General features: G+C 39.6%; 1 protein-coding gene across 2 annotated transcripts in view; it reads right to left on the reverse strand.

Moving 5' to 3' along the window:
* Positions 1–6,532: 6,532 nt before the first annotated feature.
* USP9X (ubiquitin specific peptidase 9 X-linked) overlaps positions 6,533–13,111 on the reverse strand; it is a 100,453-nt gene continuing 93,874 nt past the window's right edge. Inside the window, exons 42-44 of one of the 2 annotated variants that reach the window (XM_021682030.2) lie at positions 12,878–13,090; positions 12,434–12,529; positions 6,533–10,525 (exon numbers count right to left, since the gene is read on the reverse strand). In XM_021682030.2, coding sequence (XP_021537705.1) covers positions 10,388–10,525; positions 12,434–12,529; positions 12,878–13,090 — 447 coding nt within the window. In that variant the 3' untranslated portion in view covers positions 6,533–10,387. Of the gene's footprint in view, positions 10,526–12,433; positions 12,530–12,853; positions 13,091–13,111 lie in introns of both variants that reach the window. The other variant, XM_044911799.1, reaches the window with a different exon arrangement.

Here is a 13,111-nt window from a genome sequence, read left to right on the forward strand (position 1 = left end):
CGGCTCAGGTCATGATCCCAGGGTCCTGGGATCGAGTCCCACATCGGGATCGCTGCTCCTTGGGAGCCTGCTTCTCCCTCTGCCTCTCTCTCTCTTTCTCTGTCTCTCATGACTAAATAAAAAAATAAAAATAAAAATAAATAAAAAAGCTCCCCAGATGTTCCTCATTCAGCCAGTTCAGCATCAGCCCTTGGACCAGTTTAGAACACCACCACCTCGTAGAAGTTATTCTCTGTATATTTATGATTCTGTGTATTTATGATTCAGCCCATACAAAGCCAAAAACCACGTTAACTCACTTAAAAACCAAAAAACTAGCAGTGTATCTGTCCATGTGGGGATTCAACCCTTTCAGTCTACCAGACATCATCACTATCCCAAGAACAACAAAAAGTCTTTTTTTAAAGTCTCTATATGTGAAAAGTGGGTCAAAACTCATTTGACAACATATAGACTATGATCCTCGTGCTGTTTTAAAGCCAAAGTTTGAAACTTTCCTAGTTTAGATTACCACACAGTCTGTGAACAGCATTTCAATATAAATGCATTTCCTTCTCAGACAATCTGGAGCTTTAATTCTGCCAGCTCTGGGGCAATTCAACTTGACAATAGTATCTTTTTCACAGTAGCATTGGATGTTATAGGTCGTACACCAGATTTTCTTCTGATTGTCCTCGTTTTAGCTTGAATTTTCTTCTCTTGCGTGCACTCAGGGTGATCCTTTCCGTGTTTTGAAGGGAACGAGCTGAAGCCCACCCACCATGAGTCCTTACATGTACATACACACAGTCACTCCTTGGGACTGCTGACCCAGTCTGCACACTTTGTCCCTTACTTTGTTCTTGCTTCTTATTTAATATTATTGTTTGTTTTAAAGATTTATTTATTTGAGAGAGCGAGTGAGCACACGCGCGAGTGCACGCAAGGGGGGTGGCAGGGGGGGGTGGACAGAGGGAGAAGCAGGCTCCCCGCTGAGCAGGGATCCCAGGACCCTGTGATCATGACCTGAGCCGAAGGCAGACGCTTAACCCACTGAGCCACCCAGACGTCCCCTCCATTTTAATTCTAAGCAGAGAGATTTTGTTACCTTTCTTTAAACATGAAATTGGCACCGACTGTCTGTCAAGAAAGCTGGCTTTTTTATCAGAAAAGACACAAGCACATCTGAAAAAGCCCAGGGAGGACATGCCTGACACTAGCATTTCTCTGGACTGGATACAAATGAGTTTACACAAGATGAATGGCTATGCACTTGGCGTCCAGAGTCCAGAGCTTTCCAGAGACCAGGTTGGGACCCAAAGCACCATACTCAAATCGAGAGCAACTGGAACAGACCACAGTTTAAGGCATTATCCGAAGAATGTGAGTTTGAGGGGCGCCTGGGGGGCTCAGTTGTTAAGCGTCTGCCTTCGGCTCAGGTCATGATCCCAGGGTCCTGGGATGGAGCCCCGCATCGGGCTCCCTGATCCGCGGGAGGCCTGCTTCTCCCTCTCCCTCTGCCCCTGCCCCTCATCCCGCTTGTACTTGTGTGCTCTCTCCCAAATAAGTAAATAAAATCTTAAAAATAAAAAAAAGAATGTGAGTTTGAGTGAGAAGTGCACTTCACACATAGAATTCGTGCTTTGGTTCCGATACCCACCCTCCCCTCCTTTCTTTAGGGTCACTTTCTTCAGCACCTGTAACATGGCTGCAGCATTAAGTATTATTCCCGAGTGATCGTTACAGCTCAAGTCATGTCTGATGGAAACTCATCTTAACAAAGAGCAGAGGGAAATGCACATGAGAATGATTCCCACCCTGAGGCTGGCCATGGGCAGTTTAAATTCAGACCCTTTCAGAAAGCTTCATAAGGAGGCACGTCTTTAATCAGAATGACTGTGGTGGGCTTTAATATGAATAAACAGCTTTTTATTTTTTTAATGAGGGAAAACATTCCTAGTTGAGATCAAAGTTAAGAACCATACACAAAGTAAGACTGTGTTAGCATTGTTTTTCTTCTCATTCCAAGTGGTGCCTACAGGAGACCCTCATCTGAGCTACCGGTGTATAATTTTTCAGTGTACTCACTCTCACATCAGCGCTAAGAAAAAGTAAAAGGCATGTTTGTTTTCAAAATTGCAACCCCACATCAAATTCATAACAAAAGCTGTTCCTCAGTGGGAGTACACACGAGACGAGACACACAGCGAAGACCTGTTGCAGGTTGATGTCTGGCATCATTTAAAATATGGGACAATGGGGGCACCTGGGTGGCTCAGTCGTTAAGCGTCTGCCTTCAGCTCAGGTCATGATCCCAGGGTCCTGGGATCGAGCCCCGCATCGGGCTCCCTGCTCAGCAGGAAGCCTGCTTCTCCCTCTCCCACTCCCCCAGCTTGTGTTCCCTCTCTCGCTGTGTCTCTGTCAGATAAATAAATGAAATCTTAAAAAAATAAAATATGGGACAATATAGTGTTTTAGGCAGCTGTATTTCCTCTCTTAATTTAGACCCAAAATGTAACACTGCATTTCAGATTTAATACATACGTTGGTGAACAAATTCAGAACACAAAAAACCCATCCTTACTTGACTTTTCTTTTCCTGACTCACTAGTCAAATTTATTATTTTTTTAAAGATTTTATTTATTTGACAGAAAGAGAGCGTGAGCAAGCACAAGCAGGGGGAGCAGGCTTCCCCGAGCAGGAAACCCAATCTAGGGCTCGATCCCAGGGTCCTGGGATCATGACCTGGGCTGAAGGCAGGTGCTTAACCGACTGAGCCACCCAGGCGCCCCTCGTTAGTCAAATTTAGAAGGCCAAGTTTTAACAACTGCTTTTAAACCAACCTAACACCAAACTCCAACTAGGAGATTCAGGCATGACATTATTTAGTTATGTCTCCTTTTGGTCCTAGCCTTATATTTCCAGTTCATTCTTGACTTAAAAAAAAAAAAAGGCAATATAAACATTCTTAGAGTTAAACCAGCTTCCCTAGGACATAAATTATTACTCTTCTTCTCAGCCTCGGATTGATTTTTGTGTTTTGTTTTGTTTTAAAGATTTTATTTATTTGACAGAGAGAGAGATAGCGAGAGCAGGAACACAAGCAGGGGGAGTGGGAGAGCGAGAAGCAGGCTTCCTGCTGAGCAGGGAGCCCGATGTGGGACTAGATCCCCGGACCCTGGGATCATGACCTGAGCTGAAGGCAGACGCTTAACGACTGAGCCACCCAGGCGCCCCAGATTGATTTTTGTAATGATTATTGCCTATCAACTTCATAGCAGAACAGCAATTAAAAGCTTAAATGTAAATTGAAACTGATAAATTATTACTGCTCAAGAGCACTCAAAATTGTTACTCTTGGTTACTTGGCACTGTGCTTTTCTAGAGACAAGAACACAGTGAGTGGAGGGACATCCTGTAGCCATTTCTAGGTTATCACGGGTGGTAAGGTGTTTTCAATACTACATTCTTCTCCAGCCTGCACTCCTTCCAAAACAGTATATTGGATTCTTTTCCCTGTCCAAACGGAATATCTGCTAACCTTAGTGTAAGAAGGCTATTTCAAGTGTTTAATGCTGTGTCAATATGTGCCAAACAATAACTCAACATCCAATTTATCTAGCACTTGCATTACTAGCAACAACTGCTAAACCATGCTTTGGTGGCTATATTAGAAAGGCAAGTCTGTTCATATTTTATTGCAAATCTAAATTTTTAGATTTTGCTTTTTAATTAAAAAGCCCAACCTTGGGGCAAAAGAGAAGGCTAACTGCAACCTAAGAAAGAGCTTGGTATGTATTTTTTCTTCTTTTTTTAAAGATTTTATGTATTTATTTGACAGAGAAAGTCACAGCGAGAGAGGGAACACAAGCAGGGGGAGTGGGAAAGGGAGAAGCAGGCTTCCTGCAGAGCAGGGAGCTCGATGTGGGGCTCGATCCCAGGACCCCGGGATCATGACCCGAGCCGAAGGCAGACGCCTAACGACTGAGCCACCCAGGTGCCCCCGTATTTTTTTAAGTCAAAATCTGTCATGAGAGACAGTGAAAACTTGGTATTTAACACTGACTCAGGGAGGCGCCTGGGTGGCTCAGTCGGTTAAGCGTCTGCCTTCAGCTCAGGTCATGATCAGGGGGGTCCTGGGATTGAGTCCTGCGCCGGGCTCCCTGCTCAGGGGGGAGTCTGCTTCTCCCTCTGCCCCTCCCCACTGCTCGTGCTCTTTCTCAAATCTTAAAAAAAAAAACCCACAAAAACTGACTTGGTAGCTTTAGCTTGTAAGTCTTTAGCACATTCATGGTCTTAAGTCTTTAAGTCAGACTTCCTAAAGGAAGACAGACTTCCTAAAGGAAGATGTTAGCCTTTGGGGAATCTGTGTAAGACCTGTTTTGTAGTGAAAAAATTTATCCTAAATGCTTAAGACACTCTGAAAGTAGATGGCTGAAAGAACTAATTAATAGTCCTACTGATGAATATTTTCAGTAAGGGAAGGTACTCACCAAATTTGAGCAGTCACCATCTAGATTTGTTTTTAAACACACAGCTTGAAAAAACTCTGCCGATTCACCCAACAGAACACACTAATTTATATCAAGAACTAGGTCGGGGACACATCCTGAACATCTAGAGGCCTTAGGAAAATGGATTACCAAGGGCTTTTCCTCAACACACACTGAGCCCTAACTGTCGACCTGTTTGCTTGGTGCCCTGCACGTTAAGTGCTTCCTCCTGCCAACAGCCGCGGTGGAAGCAGCAGTTGGGTCCGAAGGCAAGGGGATTCTGAACCTTTGTGATGCAACGCTTCCTTCACTCTAAGACACCAGACTTAAGACCCCCAAGTTATCTTTACTTTTGAATTCCAAAGGTGTACCCCGTGTTTTAGTTGAGTGGGGAATTACATGAGAATTTGACTGATCTGGAGGGTGATGTATAGCAACACTCTTAATACATTTCCAAATCTTCACGCGAGGGAATCCCTCCAAAGGACTCCTGGAAACTCTCACAGCATCCAAAGCATTCATTTTGAGTATTTTAACATCTATACAGTTGAAAACAGAAAATGAATACGACTCTTGCTATCTTGCAGGTGACCCCCACCAGGGTACCTTTGGGGACGAATAGTGAGAAGGGGAAGGAAACCAATTGTTACACTTGCTCTCACCCAGGGAGTGCTTTGACAGACATGCAGTGAGGCCTGGGCAGCAGCAGAATACTGGTGCGGAGTCTGCTCGGCGTCTTAACTGTAGTGTGCGTGGAAAGAAAACTGGAGCTCGGACGCAGAACCATCTCAAGAGAACCGCTTATACAGGGCACTCCTGTAATAGTTTGAGGACTCCTCAAAGGTTCAGTTCCATCAGACGTTTTCTTCATAAACAACTTGTAAATTGGCCAGCTTTATTGCTAATTACACATAAAAACAGGGTTTCTCTATACCGCTAGGTTAATGGAAAAATAAGCCACACGAGAAAAGCCCAACACAATGAAAAACTTCTATTTCCAGATATTAAAAAAAGGAGGTATTCGCCATGGGTTACTACGAAATGGGATTCCCCACATTTTGATACAATCCCTGAAATTTTAGTCTGTAATTTTGCTTACTGGGGCACCATGTAGTAAGATGGCATCTTTGGATGAAATGTGGTATATTTAAAATGTTGATGGAGCACAACGAGATGACCTCTCATTTTCAGAAGACAGTTAAAAGCATTCCCACTATACTCTGGAGTCTTATAGTTTAAATGGACTTGCCTTTCAAATCAAGTGATTTTTATATGGGTCTGAAATTTATGGACACAAGTTTGTGGTTGAAGAAATTCCCTTTGAGACTTTTATCCCTAAAGAAAATGATTTATGAAAACCTTTTATGTAACCCCCAACTTTAAATGTTTAGGTATATAGATAGTAAAAATTTAACTGTTGTTAATTTTTTACCGACCTGTAAGTTGTCAGTTCAAAATATCGGTGGCTATGTACATTTTCATTCAATTAGGTGTATTCATGTAGCTAAGAATAAAGTTCAAATGGTTTAATCCAAGTGCAGTTTTCCAAAATGCAGAACAGTGGTTAAGTATCAGTCTTTTGATTCTATTTTTCAGAAATGGAGAAAATCTGAGCTAGATCTTTAGCAGTACCCCAACTTAAAGGACACACCAACAGGCTTCTGTGGTAATCCTATTTCTTTGGAACACTGCAACAAAGAATTGCTTTTCAGATACTAAAAAGCAGAGCAGATGCAATCTGCTGGAGAATTAACTGAATTGTCACTTTTAGGACTCCCCTTAAAACGTGACCTGCTGCACTTCTGATATTTAAATGAAACTTGAAACACCAGAGTGTTTGCCAAATCTCCATTTTAGACTGAACTGTTAAGTCAGCAATTAGATCACAACTCAATTTTTGAACTGCTTAGATGTGAATATACTTGGAGATACAAAGGAGTTGGCCAAATTCCTCTATTTGTAAACACTTCCCTTTTTAAGATCCCATTAAATCTATTACACCTCTAATTTACCTCCGTTTAGATATCTTATTTTAATAAATAAAAGGGAAAGCCGAAAGTTAATTTATAAAGTTTTATTTTTGTATATGTGCTAAATCTTAGGAACTGTGGACAATCTTCAGTCTGTTGGCTTGTAAAAGGCTGAGAAGTGTGTGATCTGGGTGCTGAATTTCCTTTGGGGAATCTGGATTTCAAAAAAAAAAAAATCACTCATTTGCAAGTTTAAAACATGGTGCACCTTTCCCCTTTTTCTTACACCTATGAATTTGGAGGAAAAGTGCTACATTTCTGCAAATGTAAAATAATTGTTAAAAATACAGTCGGCAGCAAGTTCTTAATACATTTAGCACTTTTTGTAGTGATGTATCACACCCAAAACCTTATTTTCAAACACTAAACACTCATGTAGGTGCAGGACCAATTTTAGTTGAGCACCACTATAAAACCAGTACTACTTTTTTTTTTCCTTAGTAACACAAAAAACGGGGTGGGGTGGGGTGGGGTGGGGCGGGAAGGAGGTGGTTTTCCTTTCTCTGCAGTATGTAGTACCTTCCAGCTAGAGACAGACAAAGTTGGGCACTTCTTACAAGGAAAAGGCAATTTTCTTATCCAGTTAGTTAGAATTCTAAATAAGGCAGGATAGAGCCACCAAATTAACCACAAAATTCAGCAAAGTAAGAGTTCATGGGAGAACAGAAGCTGGAAAAATACCAAGAAAAAGTAAAAGGAACCATTTTGTTGGAGTAGTCATCAGAAAATTCACAGACTATTGCTTTCATTTACAAACGTAATTTCAGTAAAAAAGGCTCCTCTTCTTTTTAACCACTATTAGGATTAAATAAGTTATCATTCACTAAGTTAATCATGAAAAAAAATAAAACATTTTAATAATTCTAAATTTGTATATAACAGCTAAAAGACACAAGGTTGGGAAGTTATGTTATTTCTGCCTCTACAATGCTGAGCATGAAAATTTGGTTGGTGGAGGGCTTAGAAACAGCAGCGATACGGTTTTTACGAAGTTGTGCACGGAAATACTTCGATCCAACAGGGCAAAGCCCTTGTTCACAGATTAACAATGAAAATAGCTTTAGTCTTTATGTTAACAGATTCTATGGTCTTCTATGAAGTTATCATGCCATTTAGAATCCTGGGGGGTACTTCTTTGAAAGGAAGACTAGTGATTCTGAAACAAACATTTAAAGTACGAATTATATATATGGCTCAAGAAATCAGTTGAGGGAGAATTAAAGATAGGCACCTTGAAGACTTAGAAGTTTAAAATGTGCCATTGATGTTCAGAAAAAAACCTCAACACCACCACGTTGCTCTTACAATAACATGCGCCTTAAAATTTCCGCTTATATGTTAATGCTTGCTTAAGAAGTTAAATAGAGAAAACAATTCACACAAACAAAAATAAATCTCCCTGTTCACTTTCCCTTGATCCTGGGGACAACACAGAAGCTCTTCCACAAATGGAGGGAAAAGGATTCACAAGCCCTCACCTGGCACAAGGGGAATTGTCAATTCAAAGCAACCAAGATGGGATCGCCCTCCAAGGAGAAAAATTCACAGCCTTTTCAAAGGTCAAGTTTTTCGTGTCTAGGAAGTCATTAAAGTTTTTAAATTAAGTACATCACATACTTTGTTAAGGAGCGGGAAATACAAAAACCGCCTCTCCTCATCTGGTGAGAAGGTGTATTTAAAGATAGCAAAATTGTCCAAATAAAGTCAACCTATTTTGCTCATTGCTAAAGAGGCCTGGAATTGAGGAACTTTCAAATTAAAACTACCAACTCGAATTGCGACGTGTTTAGGACTTTTGCTCAAACTTAAACTCAGATGTAATATACTAAAGGTAAAAACAGGATCTGTCTGGTGTCAAAATTTCCTAATATTACAGAAAACCTAGAAGCACAGATGGGACTATAGAGTACTGCAAATAAGATACCCAAAGCTTTATCTTAAATACCTGCCCCTTTTAATCACAAAATAAAGCAATTCTCAATTTTGTTTCTGCTTTGTTCAGTTCCAACTATAGCCTTTGACAAAACATTTTCCTATTTAACTAAATTGTAAAAAATACAACCAAGCTTGTGCTCATTAAATATACATGTATATAAAAAACATACAAAAAGTACAAGATTGATTATGTTAGGAAACTTTTACAGTGTCAACATCCTGTTTTCTCTAAATCTTTAGTCAAGGGCCAAAGGTCAAATCTTTCTGTGCACAAAAACTCGATGTGACTGAACTCCTGAATTCAGTGTCATGCCTAAGCACGCTATGCACAGAATTTTATTATGCAGTCCTCAAAAAAAAAAGGACAAAAAAAAAGGACAAAAAAAAAAAAAAAAAAAAAGAAAAAACCAAAAAACCAAAAAACCAAAAACCAACCCAAAAACAAAACCAAAAACACACCACAGGACAAAAAGTTCTTCATAAATCAAATTCTATTTGTGAATTCAGCAAAATAATTTCTATAAAATAAAACAGCAAAATATTTAAATAGAATAGGGTGGACTGTATCTGCAGGGGTATTTGGTTTTTAGACAGGTTCCAAAAATTACACACATTCAAGTTACCAATTCTCTTTTAAATACAGTATTAACTGATGAGTTCCTTATCTTTAATTAAATGTTTATGCTGAAATTATGATACCTCAATTAGATTAACTAACCAGTAGTTTCCTTTTTAATCAAGACCCTGCTTCGAACATTCAAAGTTTTGGAATAATGGAAAAGGAGCTAGGACAATTCTTGCTTTCAAGTAAAACTGTGCCTGAGCAGAAACTCAGCTAGATATCTTGGTGCAGTGGCGCTCCAAGTATTGTGGGATTCTGGTGACTTCCACTTCACTGGGGTCCAGCAGAAGGAAAGTTTTAGAAGATTCACCTAATAAGCTCTACCAAAGAAACAAAACAAGCACACCAAATACAGTCTTCTATTATGCTCCAAGCATCCTGGCATAGCAAATTTTTGCATATTTGTTTTAAATCTTTAAAAATTCCCATTACTGATACTTAAATTTCTTTATCCCACCCAGAGATCAAACTGTCAAACATTAGACATAAACAACATGTGTGTAACTGAAAACCGCCTGTTTATCATATCACATTTCTCCCCTTGTTTTATATTTATATTCTAGGTGTAAGAAGGAAAAGCTCTGAGCAAATCAGCTGTCACACCGGGACAACTGCTGTCATTATGGTAATTTTTTTCCTCATTGGCTACACTAACCTGGTGTGAAGCCATGCTAAATGTTACAGCATAACTATAGCTTCAAAGTGATTAACCTAATATCAGAATTAAAAAGGCAATGAAAAAGATCTAGAAACAATGTTACATCACCAATTGTCCACATCAACCAAATAATTTAAAGGTTACCAGCCTTACATCATTGCTCATAGTAAAACTGACTCCAGTGGCAAAGAATTAACATGAAACTATTGGTGTGGTTGACATGGATGGGCTCTGTTTTGTTGCTGTTGGTTTATTTTTTTTGTTTTTGTAAAGGAGTAGATCCAACTGCCATGAGGCAGGCAACACTGGTTGCAGAGTGCAGTGGGTAGAACAAGAAAATTAACTTTTGTAGTTTTTGTAGATCTGTGAGTCTCCTCAAGAAAAGTTTCTTGCTTAAGAATTAACAGTCAAACATTAATATACTATATACACCTTTGCCATTTACACATTAGCATCAGGCCATTTATTACAAAACACTATACACTTTCCACTGCAGGCGGGTTATATATTGACAGCAAATTTCTGCAGATAAGACAGTGAATAAACTCTCCACTCCATGTTGATTAGGAATAGTTTTTCTAGTTTTAAATTATTAGCCAGACACAGAAAAAGGTTGGACTGTAAGGCCTGGGTGCACAGTCTTGATGGAACCAGTTAATTATGTGCATTTCACTGATCCTTCGTCTGAGGTGGGGATACTTCTTCACTGCCTTCATAATTTTCTTGTGCTCGTTGGCCAGTTCTCTGAGGGTTGTTCATGTGATGTGCTGCTGGGCCTGTATATGGCTGTCCATGCACATGGTTATTCTGGGAGGGGAGAAGAGATCGATGTTAAAACTTTTCATATAGTGAAGAAATCATGGGCTGAAATCTGTGGACACATAAACATTTCTTTTATTCCCGAACTTACAAAGAATAAATATCCTTAGGCTAATGGTGAAAAAGAAAAAAAAAAATTCGTTTCAAAGAGGAAAGCTAGGGACACCTGGGTGGCTCAGTTGGTTAAGCGTCTGCCTTCAGCTCAGGTCATGATCTCAGGGTCCTGGGATCCAGTCCCACATTGGGCTCCCTGCTCAGTGGGGAGTCTGCTTCTCCCTCTCCCCTCTACTGTTCCCCCTGCTTATGCTCTCACGCTGACAAATAAATAAAATCTTAAAAAAAAAAAAAAAGCTAGCTTAAATGCAAACCCCGAAACCCCAAACAAAAGCAGTGTAGATCTCTATAAATCTTTACCTGAAGTGATTTTTAGTGCCCCAAATTATTTAGACCTAAGTCCAACAAATAAGGGATTACATCCTGTTATTGTTTATTGTCAAAAACACAATGTGATTTGTGAGTTAGAACACATTTATTCTGACTCTTCCAAGCACCTGGAAGCTTCTATATGAGAATGACAAATCTGACTGATTGTGGTCATATGAGATCTGCATTAGCAACAACCCTGAACACAGAATGGTGTTAATGAAAACAATACAATATTAAAGAAACATGGACGAGCCAGGCATGATTAATATATGAGCTTTCTCAGGGCCAAGGAAAGTTAAGTTTCTTCCTTGTGAATTTCATTTCTTAACCCTTTAAACCCATGAACCCTCATTTTCCTGTATATTCCCACCAGTCAAGAAGATTTTAGGTCTTTCTATAATTTGTCCTATGAAAATAAATATGTGGAATATGCATTTTCTAATTATTGAGTATGCTTCTATTTCCACCCCCCTGCCTTTTAAAGTAGATTCCACGCCCAATCTGGAGCCCAACTTGGGCTTGAACTCACAATCCTAAGATCAAGACCTGAGCTGAGATCAAGAGTTGGACCCTTAACCAGCTGAGCCACCCAGGCACCCCTCCATCCTGAAATGTAAGAAAGAATGTCTTAAACAATGGTTCTGAAAGTATGGCTTCCAGACTAGCAGTAGCATCAACTACCTGGGAAAGAAATGCAGATTTTCTGGTTCCACCCCAGACCTAAATGAATCAGAAACTTGCAATCTGTATTGGAACAAGCCCATCAGGGGATTTTTTTTTTTTTTAAAGATTTTATTTATTTATTTGAGAGAAAGCACGAGCAAGGGGAGAAGCAGGCTCCCCGCTGAGCAGGGAGCCCAATGTGGGACTCGATCCCAGGACCAACTGAGCCACCTAGGCGTCCACACAAGGGGATTTTAATGCTTATTCAAGTTTGAGCATCACTGCCTCAAAAGATCTGAATTAGTCACCTCTGGGTTTTAGAAAGGTTATCTAAATTTTTTTAATTTACTGATCTTACAGGAAATTTTACGGCAATCAAATCCTTGATATTTGTCAACAATCTTAAGTGTCACTGAAGTCTTAGTTAGGCTATGTAACCTAGAACAGTTTCCTTCATTGCCACATCTTCAAGTCTTTGGAATCCATTTGCAGACTCAGCCTAACAGGAAATGTCCTAATCCTTTGTACTAAATACTATCACTTTATGTTGACCACAACTGCCACAGTTTTACTAAGTTCTGAGTACAAATGACAGGCACCTATTTGACCAGGAAAACACCATAGGGGGAAGTTCAAACACATCGCATTGTGACCCTGCCCCAGCTATTCCTCTTTTGTTCATGCTCTAAAGGTAGTCTTGATAATCCCTTTATTACTTTGCAGTCACAACAAAAAATTCAGCCATCCTCTAAATAAAGCATAAAAATTGGTTCTAGGGGATAAAAACACAAACCAACCCCTATTTACCTGTTGATACTGAGATCCAGGTGAATGGGGGTATAATGGGGCATCTTCAGGTGGAGGTGACTCATGCTCATCTGGGGCATCTTGGTCATCTGGCTCCTAATTTTAAATATTTAAAAATAAAGAATTATGTAGGCAAATTCATGTTTAAGTTTTTTGTATTTGAAATAAAATTTTAAAAACCTACAAAACTGACTCACAAGTTTCCTTCTACAGAAGATAAATTGAAACAGATGAAAAAACCTGATTTGGGTTCTCTTCAGAAAGATACATTTCAGGCAGTTTCAGAAATTTCTCTAAAAGAAGGCTTCCTCATTAACTTAAGATTACATATAGTAAACACTAAAGCAAATAAAACCTAAACAAAATTTCTTTGACATTATCATTAATACATAAACACTGGCCTATAAAGTAACAAATTGCTTTCTTCTTTTTTTTTTTTTTTACCTCCTCTGGACAGAGTTCACAAGCTTTTGCAAGCGTCATCCTAGCACTATGTGATCTCTCCAAGAAATAACCATTTGATGTTTCATTGCTCTGCACTGGAGGAGACCAGTTGTTGTAAGTGTATTGAGGGTTGCCAGTGTATGGTCGTCTTTCAAGTTCATCTCCAAGCCATTCCACTGCCCAGGTCCACTTTCTTTTAAGATCTCCGTTGCCCTTCAAAAGAAAAGAAAACCA

Source organism: Neomonachus schauinslandi, chromosome X, assembly GCF_002201575.2.
Source record: "Neomonachus schauinslandi chromosome X, ASM220157v2, whole genome shotgun sequence".
Classification (NCBI taxonomy): domain Eukaryota; kingdom Metazoa; phylum Chordata; class Mammalia; order Carnivora; family Phocidae; genus Neomonachus; species Neomonachus schauinslandi.